We start from the raw sequence: 18,983 nt of genomic DNA on the forward strand, positions 1-18,983 counted from the left end.
GGCCTTAGCTTCCTCCTCTGCCTCTTTCAGTAGCCCTGGGCTGGGAGCAGAGTTCATCCTCACTCTACCTAACCCCCTCAGCCTCCTGGTACCCAGGACACAAATGGACTTTGGTCCCATCTCCACCTCCTTGACTGGCTGGAAGAGCTTCCTGGGGTTTTGATTTGGCTTGATTGAATCTCTGCTTTCCTGGAGTTCTTTCTCAACTTTGCTGGTGTGTTTCTCAGGGCAATTGTGTTAGACCTGGACCTGCCTGCCCTGGTGCCATCTTTGCTAGAAACCATCCTTTGACTTCTCCAAAGGTCTCATCTCCTCTAAGCAATCAGTCACTCACCGCAGCTCATGGTCTTTTGTTTTACACCTTCTGGGAGAAGAGCAACTCATGGCTTTCTAACTTCACAGACCACAGAGTCAGAGAAACTCACTCATGTCTCTGCCCTTCTAGGGAGAACAAGGAATAATGCTTAGGGGCACAAACGACAGAAAGCTCCCTCTGGGTGTCTCTCTTTCCCCTTAGGTCACTATGTCTTAAAAACCATCTCGATGGGCAGTAACAAAGTAGAAGAGATGGTCAGATTTTTTCTTCCAGGTAGTTGTTTTTCCTTCTTTATTCTTTCAAATAAGTAAAAGCCCTTCCTTCACTGATCTCCCACAGGCTCCAAATGGAAAATCAAGCTAATTAATCTCTCTGATTGATGACAAATACAGTTTATACTTTGGGTTTCACTGTGGTATGTAGAGCTGGTCAGCATTAGAGTTGGTCGTCCTTTCTGCTCCTCACCTTAAATGCTTTCCAGGCCTTGCCCATCTCCTCAATGAAGGCTCATTTAGGATGTGACCTTTTCTTTGACCACTGACCTATATTATACTTCCTATATGCTACATAGGAAATATATATTATATGTGTGTATATATACATATGTATAGTATAACCAATACTATATATCTAATAGATATAGACATACTATATTCCTCTTATATGATATATAGGAAACAGATTAGTATATGTATATGTATGTATATGTATGTACTCTCTCTGTATCTATCTATATACATATACTAACCTATATTTCCTATATTCCTACTAAGATTGGATCAGCCATACCCTGTTACAATAACTGCCTCAGTTTGTAGTCCAGAGGCTGTATGATGATGACCTTTGAGTCTATGTGATCTCCTCTGATATTTGATGCAGTTTATATTAGATGAAAGATCAGTAAAAAATCTCTACTATTTCAGAACTTCCAGTTAGGAAATTTTCTAACATTCAGACAGGGGTTTGGCTCTCTGCCCTAATTGTGTGTGTGTGTGTGTGTGTGTGTGTGTGTGTGAGCCTTTCAATATTTGAGTCAAAATCAAGATAGAGGAAATGTTTTGCTTAAAGAAGAGATCAGAACCCACTATACTGGACAGGCACAGGTGGGGCCATTGGGGAAATGAGAAGCTCATCTTTTAGCACTTCTGTCAGTCCTTAAAGAGATGAGTACTACTGTCACTTTCAGTCTGAGCCCTCAGGAGATGGAAAGTCTTGTGCAGAGATCAGCAGTCAACTGTCCAGGATCTCACAATAGTGGGGGAGGGCTGTGAAGTGTAAGAAAGGAAAGGAGGGACCAGGTTATGAAGGGCTTTAAAAGCTGAACAAGAGATTTTAGTTGATCCTGGAGGTAATGAATCACCCATGTTTATAGAAAGAATTTAGGGGGGGGTGTTGGGGTGACCTGGTCAGATCCTACACTTCAGGAAGATCAATTCTGAAGGCTGCACTAGAAGAGGGAGACTTGAGGCAGGAAGAAGGCCACCAGCAGACTACTGCCATGATCCAAGGGTGAGAGGATGAAGGTCTGCACTAGGGTGGCAGTAGTATCAGAGAAGGGGGACTATCAGAGAGATGCTGCAGGACAGAACAATAAGAAATGCTGAAGAGGTGACACTGATGAGAGATGCTTCAGAGGTAAAATTCACTCAAAGAAATGTTGGGGGATTGAATCCACTCAGAGGCAAATTGACTCAGATGGTAAAGAGGTGAAATCCATTCATTTACAGAGGTGAAATCCACTGAGAAGTGAAATCTACTCAAAAAGCTATTGGAGAAGTAACACACACTCAGCTGATATCCACTCAAAGATATTGTTGCAGAAGTGAAATCAGAGCTGAAATCAATAAGAGATACTTCAGAGGTGAAATCTATTCAAAGAGCTAGTAGAAAGGTGAAATCCACTCAGAGGTGAAATCCATTGACAAGTGAAATCTACTCAGAGTTGTTGCAGAGATGAAATCCTTTCAAAGAGATTGTTGCAGAAGTGAAATCTACAAAAGCTACTGTAGAGGTAAAATTTACACAAAGACTGGATATGGGAAGGACAGTATGAGAGAGAGTGAGGAGTCCAGAATGACTCTTCCATGTTGCCCTTTTTGGAGCCTCAAAGATGGTGAATGGAGCCACAGGGGAGTAGATTGACCCTGTCTTTCTGGGAGTAGTGTCAGTATTGAATAGTTGCTGAACTAGAAGGGGAGTGGGGTAAAGGAAAACATGGAGGAGAAGGCAGAAGAATAAAGTGATGATGCCACTCATAAAGGGGCATAAGTGCCAGCTAACTGTGAGCCACAGCACAAGGAGATGGATGGTGGTTAGCTGATGCCACCCTCTGGTGTTGAGGGTTGAGCATGACAGGCAGGCCTGTGCTCTGGATGGATAGACAGATGGCCCACACCTTGGGTAACACTGGATGCTAGGGATCCAGTAGAGTTGCACTACTCCCTCCCAAAACAGTTGATTCCCATTTTAGTTTTCATCATTAGCAAGTCTCTCCTTATAGTCAGCCAAACTTTGCCTTTCTCCAGCTTCCCCTCCTCTAATCCTAAACATAAGATCATAGATTTTGAGCTAGAAGTCCAGGCCCATGACTTTACAGAGGAAGAAACAGGCTCAGGGTGATAAAACTAACCTGCCCAAAGTCAGATACAGTATTAGTGGTAAAATTTGAAATCAGGTCCTCTAAGTCTAGAGCTCCATGATCTTTGTACTATGCTTTCCAATCCTCTGAGGCCAGGCCTAACCTTAAGCCTTTCCCCCATACTTAAGGATGGTGATTATGTACCCCAGTCTTCTCTTCTCTGACCTGAACATTCAAATTTCAGCCTAAAAACATTTACTTGGGGGCAACTAGGAAGCACAGGAATAGAGAGCCAGGTCTGGAGTTGGGTTTAAATGTGACTTCAGACTTGGATTTAAACCTGGGTGATCCTGGGCAAGTCACCAAACCCCAATTCTGTAGCCCTTTACTGCTCTTTTGTTTTAGAATTAATACTAAGACAGAAGGTAAGGGTTGTTTTATTTTGTTTTTAAACATTAACTCAGGGCTTACTATGGCACCAGGCACTGGGCATACTGAGGCCAAAAAAATGAAGCATTTCTTGTCCTCAGAAAATTCCTCCAGCCCATCATTATTAACCCAAGGTCTCTTTGTTCCAGGCATCCTCTCCTGAGCCATCTTCCATTTAGTGGCCTCCTACCTAGACTGTGGATCCCAAACTGAACCCAATCCACAGCTCTGGCTAGGCAGAAAACCCTGGGCCTTCCACCTCCATGTCTCTCTGATCCTCCCCAAGATCCCCTGGCCTTTCTGGCCTCCTGATAGCCCTATGGATTCCTCCTGAGCCTCTAGGGTTGTCTCCCCAAACCCCAGACTGTCTAGCTAACAATCCTCCTTCGAAGCAGAGTTGACTTTGAATCTCAGATTTTAGACCTCACACTGACTGCGGTGACAGTTTCTTCCTTGTTTAATTTGGCCCATTATTCAGCTGATCAGGGCTCTCCCTCAGGAAGGGCCTCAGTTCAGTTAACATAGAATTAGCACCTGCCAGCCTTACATCTATCCAGACAAGAAGGAAAAAAGAAAAGCAATGCCCAGCCCCATGGGCCAGAGATCTAGACAAGTCAAAGGCTGGTCTCCTCCAAGAACATCCAGACAATCTGTCCATAGAGGCACAGATTCCCTACAGGCCAGGCAGCCTGGGTCCGAGGTACTACAGCTCTACACCGAGTTGGGAAGGCTTCAAGTCTTGCCTTTCCACCTGGCACTTCTTAGCCGTGGGGCCATGGGCTGGTAATTGAACCTTCCTTGGCCTCATCTTTTTTTCATGTGTAAAGTGAGAGGAGCTGGACTGAATGGCCTCCAAAGCCCCTTGCAGCTCTGAAGCTGGCTTGTGCTGCCTTTCTGATCTCCTCTCACTGCTTGGGCAGTAGGAGTCAGGGCTCCTGGCCCCCGGGCCTCAGCCCCAGATCACCCACAGCTTGAATCTACTCCACACAGGTCTCTGATGAGCCCCTGGAGTGCAGAGTTCGGAGCCCTTCCCTGGTCCACTCCAGTCCCCGAATGAGCTCCTGGCAGGGGGTCCTTAGCCTCTCTCTCCTGGGTGCTGGTTTCCTTCTGATGAAGGGCAGTGCTTGGGCAGAGATCCCCCCTCTGCCTATCCCCCCCCCCCCTCGCTCTCATTTCCTAAGGGATCCTTCATTAACTACCCTGGTCTGTCAGGTGGCCTCCCAGCTTCCCCTTCGGAGAAACTGCTGGGCCTGGAAGAGAATTTCTGAAGCGGAAAGGGGCTTGGAGAGGGAGCCAACTGCCCGAGGTTCCACACTAAGTGACTGGCCTCCGGAGGAGCGCTCAGCACGTGTCCGTGTGGAGAGGAAGTCTCAGGGGAATGGCAGGCTCGGTAGCCAGACTGAGGTGGGGGAGGGGGGGAGGCGCCATCTTCCTGACTGCATCCAAATCAAGTCCAACAGACTTCCCAGGGCAGGTGGGGTTTCCAGGTGGGATGGGATCCTCGCCTCTGAGATCCACCGAAAGGAAAGAAGAGATTCTAGCTGGACCGCGGCCTGTCCGGGGGCATCTCCGAGTATCCGGGAAGAGAACAAAGGAGATTGGCTGAGGAATGCACAGGACACACGCTGGGCTTTTCCTTTGTAAAAGAGACACACAGATTGTATGTAAATGGCGCCTACCCCAGACCCAGCCCTTCGGGTCTCCTCCAGGCATTTTAAAAGGCATTTGGCACCAGCTTCCATTTGGTTGGGTTCTCCTTCCCCCCCCCCCCCCCCCCCCCCCGCAGAAAGTCCACCGAGAGACAAGTAAAGATTGTCCAGCGGAACAACTTCCCGCTAGCTCTCTGTGTGTGTGTGTGTGGGGGGGGGGGCTCCCACGTGGGCTTCCTGCTTCGCACCGCCAGGAAGGGGCTACCGCTGAGGGCTTCCCGCTCTGCAGGCTCCTCTGGACCCAGAGTTCCCGGTTCTGCTCTGTTGTGCTGCATCAGTTCATGCAGGTCTTCTGCGGTGCCCTCTGAGTCTCTCGGCGTCATTCCTTCCCCCTGCTGGACAGCTCCTGGTCTCCGAGGCCTTGCCAGCCAGATCCATCCCCTTCATCCTAAAAACGAATCGAGTGATTGAATGACAAACCAGAGGCAGGAAGAGCAGGCCGCCAGAGAGGGGCGGAAGGGGTTGAGGGAGAGGCAAGAGGGCAAAGCTCGCTGCAAACGGCCTCCTTTTGGTCTGTAAAATGGGAGTTAGGATCTCAGCAGATCCAGGGGGAGAGGGAGCCATGGGAGATGTAAGGAGAGAGGAAGAGTTAGGAGAGCCTCAGCGAGGCGAGAGAGAGGAGAAAGGACAGGACAGGACCGCCCAGGGGAGGCGAGGGATCTTGGCTTTAGAGAGACCCACGCGTGACAGTCTCAGGATTTTCTCCACCTCTGGCCCGCAGTGCGAATAGCGGGAAGGTCGGAGGGAAGACGGGGAACGGTGCCAGTGACCCAAAGCTGAGGCTCAGCTGGGTAGAAGTGGCAGCGTGATAGAGGGGCCAGGGCTCAGAGAGGAGCAAATGCAGCAAACGCAGAGGAGGTGCCTGGGGAGAGAATCAAAGGGATCGTGGTATAGACCCTCTCTGATCCCCGCAGCTAAGTGTCCAGTACTGAGCCCGGAGAGACCCAAATTCAAATCCAGCCTCAGACACTGTGACCCTGGGCAAGTCAGCTAACTCTCGACTCAGCTTCCCTAACCGTAAAATGGGGTTAATAATAGCGTTTACCTTGCGGGTGTAGATTGTGTGGATCAAACGAGATGCTTTTTGGACAAGTGCTTCCTGCCAGACAGAGCATCTTTCCTTTGCCCAGATTTATTCCTGACACTCCTCAGCTTTAAAAGCTTCACTGGCTCCCACTTCCCTGCCTGGCTTGCCTCTCCCTCTTTTCTAGACTTTCCCTGGTGAGGATTCCCGCCCATGCACCCAGGGGTGCTGTTCTTCCTTCCTTGGAAGCGTCCTGCGTCTCCCCACCTCTGGGCATCAGTATAGGAGGCTCGGAAGGGGCCTCTTCCCCTCCCTTTGACCCCTGAAGTCAGTCTTCTTCCCCTGGAGAATGGTCTCCAGGCTCCGCTCGGGGAAGTTTCTCATGGTCCCCCCCCCCCCCCCCAATCTCCCTCCCTTTGGTTTTCTCCAGGCAGGAAGCCTCAGGTGGGCTGCGAAAACCGAGCCAAGGCCACCGAGAGGAGCTTTTGTAGGAGAAAGAAAGTGACCCCGACAGGGACCACTTTCTGCCTGGGCAGCTTCGATCTCAGCTGCAATCAGTTGGGTCTGCGAGCAGTACTTGGAGCATCACTCCCTCCCTCCCTCCGTCTTTGGGGGCAAAGAGCCCCGCAGCCCTCGCTCATAAAATAGCGGAGGGAGCTGAGTCAAGTCAGGAAAACCCGAGTTCAAATGCTGCCGCAGATCCTTCCTGGTGAATCCCCGACCCTCTGTCTGCCTCAGTTTCCACATCCGTAAAATGGGCATCACAGCAGCCCGCACCTCTCGGATACCTGAGATACACGCAGGCGCTTCATCCCTCCTGGAGTTGTCGCCCCCGCCACAGGCTCGAAATTCCCCACCCTGCACGCTGGCCACAAAGGGTGCCACGAGAGGGCGCACTTGTCCCAGGGAATCGGGGCCGAGCCTCCCTGGGCAGGGAATTCCGCCAGAGGTTGTGGGGCGCCCCGGGAGGGCTGAGAGACTCCGTGGTCACCACTCGCTCTCCTGTTCAAAGGACCCAAAGGCTTCTCTCTCCCCTCCCCTTCCCTCTGGGCGCCTGGGCTGTTCTGAGGTAACAGGAGCCACACCCTCTTCATCCGTGCAATGGGCGCAAGAATGTTTGGAGCTCCTGGGGGAGGGCAGGTATGGGACGCTTTGACTTGCTGGTGCCATAGGAAGCTCAGGGTGATTCAACAGAAGGGGCTGGGGTTGGGGGCCTGGAAAGGGCCTTAGAACACCTGGGCCCCTCTAAGATATACTGTCTTTATAGGGGGCAAGGGTCTCCTCTCTGTGTGCCTCAGTTTCCCCTTCCATAATGTAGGGGCAATAACTGCTCTCTTTCCCTCCCCTGCCTGGCCTGAGGCCCAGCTTGCCCTCCCATCCCCCAGTCTGTTTGCTCCCTGCCGGCTGCCCGGGGTCATCTGGGGTGTTTGTGCCAGGCCTACGGGCTCAGACTCCGTGGAATCCCCGGTATTTGTTTTGTTTCCTGGGTTTTCCACTCTCATTTATGGAGAAAAGAAATGGGGGGGGGCTCATGGGAAGGCGTCTGGAACTCAGGAAGGCCAACAGCCAGCGGCCACTTCCTGCTCATTGTCCTGGAAAGAAAAGAGCCCTCTGGAGTGTGGGGTTTGGGAAGGCTCCTTCGGAAACCAGGAAGAAAACAGTGCCCAGAGAGTGACCCGGGCCAGCCTCTCCTTGTTCCCTAGGTCCAGGCCCTTCTGACTCTCGGGGACCCCAGCTGGGGTTTTCTTGGCCAAGATCCTCCTCCAGCTCATTTCACAGATGAGGAAACTGAGGCCAGCAGGGTGAAGTGACTTGTCCAGGGCCACACAGCACACACATGGTCCTCAGCATATTGCTAGCCACTGAACCAATATTGCCATTTTTCACAGAGGAAACTGAGGCTCGCAGAGGGCGTCCCATAGCTCATGGAAGGGGGACCATGCTTGAGGTTTCCCACTGACTGGAACCCTGTTGCTCTCATGAGCCCTCCCCCCAGTAACTTGGCTGGGCTCCTTTCTCCCTGCAGAACAGAAGGGGGGGGCAGGCAGGAGCCAAGAGCCCCAGGTGAGCCCCAGGTAGTATGGCTGTGGGGAATGTGACCCTCCCCACTCTCCTGGGAGGGTCTGCTGAAGGAAATGAGAACCTTTGTCTAGAGAGAAGGTGGGGGGCAGGGACCAGCTTCCCCCATTTGAAAGTCCCAGCAGTGACCAGACCACAGGCCTGGAGTTCGAACCTGCCCTCAGATGCTAGTTGTGTGACCCTGGCTAAGTCACTTAACCTCTGTTTGCTTCAGTTCCTCATCTGTAAAGTGGGGACAGAAACGGCAGCACGGGCGGAATCCACAGGGTCAGGGAGAGCCAGCAGGTCTGAATTGCAGCAAAGCTGGGGGGAGGGATTCCATAGCTCGGAGGTAATTAAGGGTTCAGCTGCTCGCTGCCTGGCGTCCTTGGGCTAAGCTTACCCCAAACGAAAACGCAGGGGGGAGCCCCGCTTCTGAGAAGCTCTTCCAGAGGGAAACGTGCCTCGGACAGCCACGACCCCAAAGGTTTGGCTGGGGGAGGCCCCCACTGAGGGGCTCCTTTGAACCTGGGTCTCCCCGAGGCGCAGATCTGCTCGGGGGGTGCCCTAGCTGGATGCCTTCCTCGCTCTTTTTCCGGAAAAGCAAAAGCGGGAAAACAAGCGGCGCCGGGGCGGTGGAGGAGGCGGTGTCTGGGGCGGACGCAGGGGGTTCCTCCTCGCCTTCTTTCTCGGGGGTCTTGCTCAGTGGTCACGGCTCCAGCCCGGGGCCGCCACCAGGGGGAGCTCTTTCAGGTCCTCCTCGCCGCTGGCTCCGCAAACAGCCCAGAGCTGTGGTCCTCCAACCGGCCCTCTGGGTTTTCGCCCAGCGGCCGCAAATCGAGACCTTCTAGGGCTGCCCAGGTCCACATTCCCTCCCTCGTGGGCATCTCCGGCTCCTCCCACCCTGACTCCAGCACCTGTAGGCGGCCAGTTCCGTCCCCGGGCTTGCAGTCCCCGGATAGGCCATTCATCGCCCATCTCCGAGCCTTTGTACAGCCCGTCTTGCCCTGTACCTCCGTCTTAAAATTTCGGGCTTTCTTCAAGGTTCTGCCCGATCGGCTCTGCGGACCCTCTCGGCCCCCTCCCGCACAAGTTCCCGGGCTTGGTTTGCACATCTAGTTCTGGACGCCATCACCTGCGGTCAGGGCCCGGGGGTGGGCCTTTGTGTCCCCCCGGCTCCCAGTCAGGTGCTCAGCACAGTAAGGCGAGTGTTGGCTGGGCGTGGGTGGGCGCGCGTATGTGCGTGGGTCTGGGAAGCCTGGGAGCGATTTTACATCCCAGGTCTGGTCCCGCTAGGCAGGGGCTGGAGTACCAGGTCCCGGCCACCGCCTCCTCCACCTCCGCCTCCTCTCCATCGACCTCCGTCAGCCCCGGCCCCGCCCCGCCCCGCCTTCCGTCAGCCCCCGGGCCCCGCCCGCCGGCCTGCGCCGCCGCCGGCCAATCAGGGCTCGCCCGCCCAGCGATGAGCTCAGCCCTCCCGCTTGCCATTGGCCGGCTATATTAAGAAAGTGGCCGAGCCCTTTAAATAGCGGGTGCCGGGGCGCAGGCTGCAGTAGCTGAAGATCGTTCCGAGTGCTGGGCTTTGTAGGCGGGGCAGGAGGGCAGAAAAGGGAGGGACTCCCCGGAAGCGAGCCAGCTAGCCCGAGACCAGACCGGTGGCCAGAGGAAGCCCCCACAGCAGGCCAGGAGGAGGGCGGCGGCGGCAGTAGCGACAGCAGCCGATCCCGGCGGCAGCAGCGACCAGGCCAGACTAGGCCCAGCCCAGCCCCCGGCGGCCACGGTGCGCTCCCCGAAGGCCGGCCGAGCAGCGACGCCCGGCCCCTCGCAGGCCCCGGCAGCAGCAGGAGCAGCGGCGGCGGCTGCGGGGCCGTCGGGGCCCCCCGGGGGCCGCTCCCCCTCCCCCTTCCCGGGTCCTGCCGGCTTAGCCATGGCGGCTATCCGCAAAAAGCTGGTGGTGGTGGGCGACGGCGCGTGCGGCAAGACGTGCCTGCTGATCGTGTTCAGCAAAGACGAGTTCCCCGAGGTGTACGTGCCCACGGTGTTCGAGAACTACGTGGCCGACATCGAGGTGGACGGCAAGCAGGTGGAGCTGGCGCTCTGGGACACGGCCGGCCAGGAGGACTACGACCGGCTGCGGCCGCTCTCCTACCCCGACACGGACGTGATCCTCATGTGCTTCTCGGTGGACAGCCCGGACTCGCTGGAGAACATCCCCGAGAAGTGGGTGCCCGAGGTCAAGCACTTCTGCCCCAACGTGCCCATCATCCTGGTGGCCAACAAGAAGGACCTGCGCAACGACGAGCACGTGCGCAACGAGCTGGCGCGCATGAAGCAGGAGCCCGTGCGCACCGAGGACGGCCGCGCCATGGCCGTGCGCATCCAGGCCTACGACTACCTCGAGTGCTCGGCCAAGACCAAGGAGGGCGTGCGCGAGGTCTTCGAGACGGCCACCCGCGCCGCGCTCCAGAAGCGCTACGGCTCCCAGACGGGCTGCGCCAACTGCTGCAAGGTGCTCTGAGCCCCCTCCCCGCCCCTGCCCCCGTCCGCCCTGGACCTTCGGACTCACGGACCGCCCTGCGGGCACGGAGGGGGGGAGGGGTGCTCCCGCGGGGCCCGGGCCGGCCACTCTCCCGCAGAGCGCGCCCCGCCCCCGGCCCTGCTGCCGAGCTCGGCTCCTTCCCCCCAACCTCCTTTCTTTCCTGCTCCCCGGGGGCGGGGGCGGGCGGCGGTGCTCCGCGGGGAGAAAGAGGCTGCTTCTTGGCAGCCGGGGCTGTGAAAGGCCTGCCTGCCTGCCTGCCTGCCTTGGGAGGGGGCGGCGACACTGACTACGGCCTGGCTTAGCCCGCCGAGCCAAAGGCTTGGGGGGGGCGTCTGACCCAAGTGGACTCGGTGCCTGACCGGACACCCGCCCCGTTGGCTTCCTGGATGGAGAAGGGGGGCTTCTTCCCGAGAGACAGCTGCCGAGCCGCCCCTTCACAAAGGCCTCCTTTCTCTCCTCCCGCCCCGGGTGCCGGCACCTCCTCCCGAAGACGCCGCACCGCGCACTGATTTCTGGGGGGAGCGGGGGAGGGGGCACGCGGCCAGGCGGGGTCTCTGCTATTTAAACCTTTTCGCCCGGCTCTCGCCCGGGAGACTGGACCGGGGCCTGGCGCCGCCCCTCCCCCGCGGTACTGACGGGGTTTCTAGTTCCTTTTTTAAATAAACTGACCGTCCGTCGCCAGCGATGACCACTTCCCTCAGTCAAGTTTACATGCCGTGCACAAAGGGGTTTGTCCGACATTAAACCATTTCTGCCATTTCGCGAGCCCTGTCTGTGTGCTGTCTGCGCCTTCGCCGGGCCCTGGGGCGGGGGAGGCGGCGGCCTAGAGCTGCTCGCTCGGCCTTTGGCCCCGATTGGGGAATACAAAGGAAAGGAAAGGCCGGCCTTTCCGGCTCTGGCCCGCGGCTCCGGGGGACAAAAAAGGCTTCTGGGAGGTCAGGCTTTATCGAGCCAGGCCGGGGGAGGGGGAGCTCGAGGCGTGGGGCGGGGTTGGTCTGGGCCGGCCCGGCCCGGGGCTTCTCACTTCCCCAGCCCTCCCCTTGGGGCTTTCCTGCTAGGAACGGTCCGATGCTGGTGTGGGGAGGGGAGAAAACAAAGGAGTTGTTGGGAGGCCCTGGGGGGGTGCGTCTGCCCTGGGCAGCCCCGCTGGGGGGGGGGGGGTCACCCACTGACAGGCCGCCATGGAGACTTAGCAAGTAGGCTCCAAAGACCAAAGCAGCCAGGCCTGGGGGCTCACCACGGACCAGGAGGCGGGGCTAGAGCCTGTGCCGGGACTCCCCGGGATGGCTCCCGAAGCTTTGGCCCATTCTGTGACCGAGAAACTGTTCGGGAAACCTGCACCCCCCCCCCCAGGCCCCCCAACTTAACCCTAAAGGGCTAGGAAGGGAGACCAGAGCTCCGGCCACGTTCAGCTTCCCGGGGAAGGCAGGGCAGGGCTCCGATCGCAAGCTGCCCACCAGCCTGGCCCAAGCTCAGGGGGTGCCGCTAGAGCAAAGCTTTGGTCCTGCCTGCCACAGCTCCGGTGGCCGCTGGGACTAGACCCATCTTGGGCCCTCCTTGGGTGGCTTCTTACCAGGAAGCTCACTGGCTGCTGGCTTCGAGGCAGGGACCCAATCCGGGCAGGAGGTGCTGCTGGGAGCTGAGGGTGGGGGCATAAGAAGACCCTGGCTTAGGGGGCCTCCCCTGGAGGCTGGGGGGGGCAGCCTTTAGAAAGGGACGTTTGGAGAGGGGGAGGGGAAGAGGACAAGGCCAGGGGGCTGAGGTGGACAAGAGATGAGGGCTGTCTGGAGACCCCCAGGTGGGCTGGTAGGGAGAAGAGAAGGCCGAGTATGGGCGCCCACCCCCACCTGACTAGAGCTTTAGGCAGCAAAGGAGCCTGGGAAGGAAGGACCCCCGAGGTACAGACCAGTGGGCTGGAGGGAGGAGCCCCCGGAGGGGGATGCTGGGCACATTTCTCAGCCTCCAGGGGCCAGAGGGAGAAGGGTGAGGACTGGGACCGCCAGCTGGGGAGAGACTCACCCCCAAGGCGAAGGCCAGTCAGGTTCAGGAGGGAAGGAAGGAGGGGACAGCCCACAAGGACCTTTAGCCACCGAAGGGAACCCAGGACGGAGATGAGAGCCACAGTCAGGGCTCTTGGCCTCAGGGGAGCTGACAGGAGACATGGCAGTCTGGGAGAGCTGCTGGAGGAGACGGGTAGGGAGGGGCAGGCCCTTGGAGTCAGCCTCCTGGGCCAAGAGAACCAAGTCTGGCTTTGGTGGGAGGGTGCCTGGGGAAGGGCTTCCTCTGTCTTGGGCAAGCCCTGACCAGGGAGCCTCAGAGGAGCTAATTGTTGAAATTGAGACCCTGGCGGTGACTTCCCCTATATCCCCCCACCTGTGGGTGTCTGTCTTGTCTTGGGTGTTGGTGGGGGGCTCTTGGAGAGGACTTCTGGGTTCGTGCCTCTCCAGCTGTCTCTCCCTATCTCCCTCTCTCAGCTGCTGCTTTCTGACAGGGGAGGGTGGGCCTGGCTCGGCCTCCCCACTCAGCTCCTCCACTTTTCTCTCTTCAGCTTTAAACATTTGGACCAGAGACGAGCTTGGGGGGTGGGGCACAGAGATCCACCAAAGGGAGACCCTGTACCTGGGCCCCCCTCCTTCCCTCTGGTCTATGGGCCTGAGTTTCTGGGCACACTCCACCCCCAGCTGCTGGGCCCCCAGAGGGACAGCCTGGACCCACTGGAGCCTTGGTTTGGGGGAGGGTCAGGCTTCTGAGAGAGAGCCCTTTCCTGTTGGTGAGGAAGCCCCAACCAAGTTCTTCCCATTCCAGATGGCAAGACAGCCTGGAGACCCCCAAGCCTGTGCCAGCCCAGAGACAAAAGACCTTTCTCCATAGGGGAAGGAGAGACAGGCAGACAGAGAGGGAGAGACACTCTATCTTGGGCCATTTTGAGCTCTGGAGGTTCCCTCTTGCAGAGCCCAGGAAGCCCTCTGTGCTAACTGAGGCCAGAGCATATTGTCCATACTCCTCTGATCAGCTGTGCCAGGGCTCAGACCCTCTCCTGAGGCACCTAGAGTGGGGAGGGAGTCATCTCTGTACTCCAGGCCTCCAGTAGCCACCCTTGTGCACAGTGACTGCTCAGGACATGCCAGGCCCCCACCCAGACCTCCACCAGATCTAGAAGATTGAGAAAGGGCTGGGGCTCCTAGTAATCAAGCTGGGATTCAATCAATTCTTAAGCACTGGATTAAAGGGCAGACAGTCTTTTAAAGCTCTTTGGCCATAGTTCCATATTGCCTTCCGGAATGGTTGGATCAATTTACAACTCCACCAGCAAAGCATTAGTGTCCCCACTTTGCCACATCCCCTCCAGCATTCATTACTTTCCTTTGCTGTCAAATTAGCTAATCTGCTAGGTGTGAGGTGATACCTCAAGAGTTGTTTTGATTTACATCTCTTTGATTATCAGAGATTTAGAACACTTTTTCATGTGCTTATTGATAGTTTTGATTTCTTTATCTGAAAATTGCCTATTTATGTCCCTTGCCCGTTTATCAATTGGAGAATGGCTTGATTTTTTGTAGAATTTACTTAGCTCCTTATATATTTGAGTAATTAGACCTTTGTCAGAGCTTTTTGTTATAAAGATTTTTTTCCCAATTTGTTGCTTCCCTTCTAATTTTGTTTGCATTGCTTTTGTTTGTATAAAACCATTTTAATTTAATGTAATCAAAATTATTTATTTTACGTTTTGTAATTTTTTCTAATTCTTGCTTGGTCACAAAATCTTTCCCAAAGATCTGACAAGTGTACTATTTTGTGTTCACCTAATTTACTTAAAGTTGCCTTCTTTATATTCAAGTATTCACCCACTCTGAATTTATCTTGGTGTAGGGTGTGAGATGTTAATCTAAACCTAATCTCTCCCATACTGTTTTCCAATTTTCCCAGCAGTTTTTGTCAAATAGTGGAGTTTTGTCCCAAAAGTTGGGATCCCAAAAGATTGTCTGCCCTATGATCCAGCCATAGCACTGCTGAGTTTGTACACCAAAGAGATCATAAGGAAAAAGACTTGTACAAAACTACTTATAACCATGCTCTTTGTGGTGGCAAAAATTTAGAAAATGAGGGGGATGGTCCCCAATTGGGGAATGGCTGAACAAATTGTAGTATATGTTGGTGATGGAATACTATTGTTCTCAAAGGAATAATGAACTGGAGGGATTCCATGTGAACTGGGATGACCTCCAGGAATTGATGCAGAGAGGAGCAGAACCAGGAGAACATTGTACACAGAGACTGATACATTGTGGCACAATCAGATGTAACTGACTTCGAAACTAGCAGCAATGCAATTACCCAAGACAATCCCCAGGGACTTATGAGAAAGAACACTATCCACATCCAGAGAAAGAACTGTGGGAGCAGAAACACAGAAAAAAAACAACTGCTTGGTCACATGGGTTGATGGGAACATGATTGGGGATGTAGACCCTAGAGCAGTGGTTCTCGACCTTTCTAATGCCTGATCCCGCACTACAGTTCCTCACTACAGTTCCTTGTGTTGCAGTGGCCCCAGACCAAAAAATGATTTTGGTGGCTACTTCCAAACTGTAATTTTGCTACAGTTGTGATTTGGAATGTAAATATCTGATATGCATTATGTATTCTCGTTGCTACAAACCCACAGGTTGAGAACTGCTGCTCTAAAAGATCACTCTAGTGCAAATATCATTAATATGGAAACAGGTCTTGATCAAGGACACATGTAAAACCCAGTGGAATTGGGCATTGGTTATGGGGGTGGGAGGAGGGGAGGGAAAGAACAGGAATCATGGTTAGGACTGTTGTGATAGGATTTTGGATAAAGGAAACACAAGAGGGAAAAACATGTAAAAATCTACTTTATTGTTTTGGAAGGAAAGGAATAAGGGCTGAGGGATTGGCTTACTTAAAACCTAACTAGCTGTGCTAACTAGGTTCCTAACTAAAAGAACTCAAGATACCCAAATATCACAGGAGGGGTCCAAAGCCAGTTAGAGCCAGGATCTGTTGTTCGATGTCCAAGCAAGTCCTGAAGTCCACGTGAGACTGAATGCTGCCAGCAGCTCCATACAGGAACCTTCCTCAGCTCAACACAGGGAAATTCTCTTCAGACCCTCCTCTTGACTTCCTCAGGAGACCAGAACAAAAGTCCATTGGGGCAAGATGGAGTCTTCCCAGATCCTCCCCTCAGGTTCCCATGGGACCCTTGGTCACATGCCACTGTCAATCAGAACTAAGTTTGCACTTTTCAGGTTTTGCACAGTTTTGCAAATTGCAAAGCTTTCCATTCTTTATCACAGGACCCAAGCATCAGTGCTAGCCCCATTTCACAGGGGGAGACACTGAGGCTGGGAAAAGCAGAAGGGAAGGAGCTGGAGACGGTCTGGGCCAGGGCAGTCAGGGTGGTTGAGGGCCTGCAGGTTGGAAGAGGCCAGCAGACTTCAGGGGGCCATGAGAGAATGCCCCCAGAGGGCAGCCTCAGGATAGGGGTTGGGCAGGGAGCCCAAAGAGACCAGCAGCAAGAGCTGCCCAGTATCCCGTGAGAGGAATGTGTTTCTGGGGAGATGCTGGGCTTCCCCTCCTTGAAGATCTCCAGGTGCATGCTCCATGACTATTTCTGGGCAGTGGGGAAGGACTTGCACACGTGACTCCCCCTTCTCTCATCCTTGGGCCAGTGTTGTGTTGGCCAGGAGCTGTGAGGCAGCAGCCATTGGAGGCTCCATCTCTCCCAGGAGCCCCAAGGCCTCCAGCTGACCCCTCCATTGTTCATGGGGAGAGGAAGATGCCTTAGCTCCATGTGTGTTAGGTAATGGATCTGTGTGCCAAGAAAATGGGTATAAAAATAAACACCAAGCCTGGAGATGGCAGAGCATCTATCAGATGCAAAGCATTCCCATGGCCATAAAGATACAGCTGTCTTCCATGTTTTTTTGACTAATCATTCAGCACCTGTTGGGAACCCCTGGAGTCACAAGTGAGGCTAGACCTTGCGCGTGACAGCCCCAGGATAAGGGCTGGATTCTGAGAGCAGAAGAGGGGAAGCCTCTCTTCTGCCCCCATAGCATCAGCTCTCTGAATGCTAACTGCCAGGCACCCACTCGAGGGAAGGCAGGAGGCTTGGGGCACCCAAACACAGGGAGGGTTCTTGGAGCTGGAAGTCCCCCAGACCAACCCCTTCACCTTATAGAAGGGAAAACTGACAGAAAGGAGAAAGGAGGGGACTTGCTCAAGGTCACACAGGTAGGAAATGGCAGAGATGAGATTTGAAGCCAGGTCCTCTTGTTCTAAGTCCAGCCTACCCCAGTTCAGAAGAAGTCTGGGCTTGGGGCCTGAATCAAAGCTTTGGTTGCCACAAGTTCAGAGCTGGATGGGAGGCTGGTGAGTCCGTACACCCAGAAGCTGCTATCTACCCCCTCCAGAGCATCCCCAAGGAGGGGTGGCCCAATGTTGGCTGGGACATCGCCAGGGCCAGGGAACTCACTCACTAGCTCTCTCTGGCAGCAGCCCCTTCCCAGGAGGCCAGCTCAGGTGGTCAGGGCACTTTCCCAGCAGCAGAGTTAGATTGGCCTCTCCCCCTGGGCTGAGCCTCCTTCCTCAGGATGGCCTCCACAGTCTCATTCTGTGAGTGTCCTCCTCCCCTTGCTAAATGGGAAAGTGCCCTGACCATCCCAGTCAAGAGAGGGCTGGAGAGGAAGATCTGGGGGCCAGAGCAGGCATTCTCCAAACCAGGGGAATGAGGGATTCCTGCCTGGGGGCACCCGGCCACCATGGGGGAAATGAGTTTTCACTGGGCAGGAGCCAGCTTTCTGCTGCTTGGTTTGTTCTAAGCTCCTAGGCAGTGCCTGGCAGGGAAGAGGGCCCTGGATTAGAGTCCCTGACCTTTGCCAGCCCCTGTGCCTCAGTTTCCCTGAACAACATAGGCTTTAGAACTTTTGGGTCCAACCACTCTGGGCTGGGTTTTTCTAGGCTGTCTGCCCATCTTCCACTCTGAGTTAGCCTGGTCTGCCTGAGGGCCACAGGACAAAGGGGCAGCTGTGGTGGGAGGCTGGGCTGTAAGGTGAGGCTGGGGCCTGAAGATCTGGGCAGATGGAATGTGGGCTGGGGGCCAGGAGGGAGGAGGCACAGCCAGGCTGCTTTCCTCAGGGCTGATGGAAGGAGAGAGGAAGGAAGGAAGGGAGAGGGAGGGAGGGAGAGAGGGAGAGAGGGAGAGGGAGGGAGGGAGAGAGGGAGGGAGGGAGGGAGAGAGGGAGGAAGGGGGGGAGAGGAAGGGAGGCAGAGAGGGAGGGAGAGGGAGGAAGGGAGGGAGGAAGAGAGGGAGAGGGACAGTCCCTGGACATGCAGAATGCTCTGGGAATATCCAGGACTCCAAAGAGAAGGCCCGAGAGCTCAGAGAGAGCACCAAGAGAAGCAGAGGGAAGTGAGGCCAGAGCCAGGTGAAAGAGGACTTTCGGTGGGTGCCCATTGGAGGGGTTGTTTTCTACCCCAAAGGCAATGGGGAGCCATGGAAGCTTGTGGAGCACAGGAGTGATGCCAACTCCTCAAACTCCTCAGCTTCTTTCAGATCAGCTGCAGTCTGGTCTGGCTGTACTTCCCCCACCTTGTACTTGGGAAGTGTTTGGGTTTCTGTTGTTTGGATTCCGGGACAAGACTACATTCTTCCTTATTCAGTTTCATTTTTGAAGGTCTGATTTAGAGCTGGAAGGGATCTGTGAGGTCATTTAGTCTCATTTTCCTTGCTTAACCCTTGCCTTCCATCTTGGGATCAATACTGTGGATTAGTTCTAAGGCAGAAGAGTGTAAGGGCTAGGCAATGGGGGTCAAGGGACTTGCCCAGGGTCACACAGCTGGGAAATGTCTGAGGTCAGATTTGAACACAGAACCTCCCATTTCTACTTCTGAGTCTCTATCCATTGAGTCACCCAGCTGCCTCTCCAACCCTCTCACGTTACACATCAGAAACCTGAGACATAAAGCCTAAGGTCAGCCAGGCAATATCAGGGTGGGATTTGAACCCAGGTCCTCTGCCAGTCCTGCCAGACTTGGCAATCTCTCCTGTCCTACTCTGTCAACTCCTGGCATCTCCTGGGGCCAGCTAACCTCTGTTCATTCAGATCCTTAACATTTAATTCAAGCTGTGTACTTGGGGCAGCTTCCTGGATTTTTGGGCACAGGTCTGGGGGCTTCACCCTGTGAGGCTGGGCTAGTGGGTCCTTTGGGGGGGCGAGGAGGCCTCCAGGAAGACCCCTTTAGCCCTGACCCCCTGGAGAGCCCCCTCCTCAGGATGCTCCCCTGAACTATCTTCTGTAAAT

At 54.9% G+C, this 18,983-nt stretch overlaps 1 protein-coding gene and 1 long non-coding RNA gene across 3 annotated transcripts; one reads left to right on the forward strand and one right to left on the reverse strand.

The window, feature by feature from the left end:
* Positions 1-3,315: 3,315 nt before the first annotated feature.
* On the reverse strand, positions 3,316-9,466 carry LOC130457027 (uncharacterized). 2 transcript variants are annotated; one of them, XR_008915977.1, is made up of 3 exons: positions 8,518-9,466; positions 5,221-5,420; positions 3,316-4,959 (listed from the first exon to the last, which is right to left on the reverse strand). It is a non-coding gene; the product is annotated as an uncharacterized LOC130457027 (long non-coding RNA). The 2 variants fall into 2 exon arrangements; XR_008915971.1 differs by having other exon boundaries at positions 3,316-5,420.
* Positions 9,467-9,645: 179 nt separating this feature from the next.
* Positions 9,646-11,410, forward strand: RHOB (ras homolog family member B). Its single transcript, XM_056814915.1, has one exon. The coding sequence runs from the start codon at positions 10,042-10,044 to the stop codon at positions 10,630-10,632; it is 591 nt and encodes a 196-aa protein (XP_056670893.1). The 5' UTR covers positions 9,646-10,041; the 3' UTR covers positions 10,633-11,410.
* Positions 11,411-18,983: the final 7,573 nt, after the last annotated feature.

This window comes from Monodelphis domestica, chromosome 1, assembly GCF_027887165.1.
Source record: "Monodelphis domestica isolate mMonDom1 chromosome 1, mMonDom1.pri, whole genome shotgun sequence".
Lineage (NCBI taxonomy): Eukaryota > Metazoa > Chordata > Mammalia > Didelphimorphia > Didelphidae > Monodelphis > Monodelphis domestica.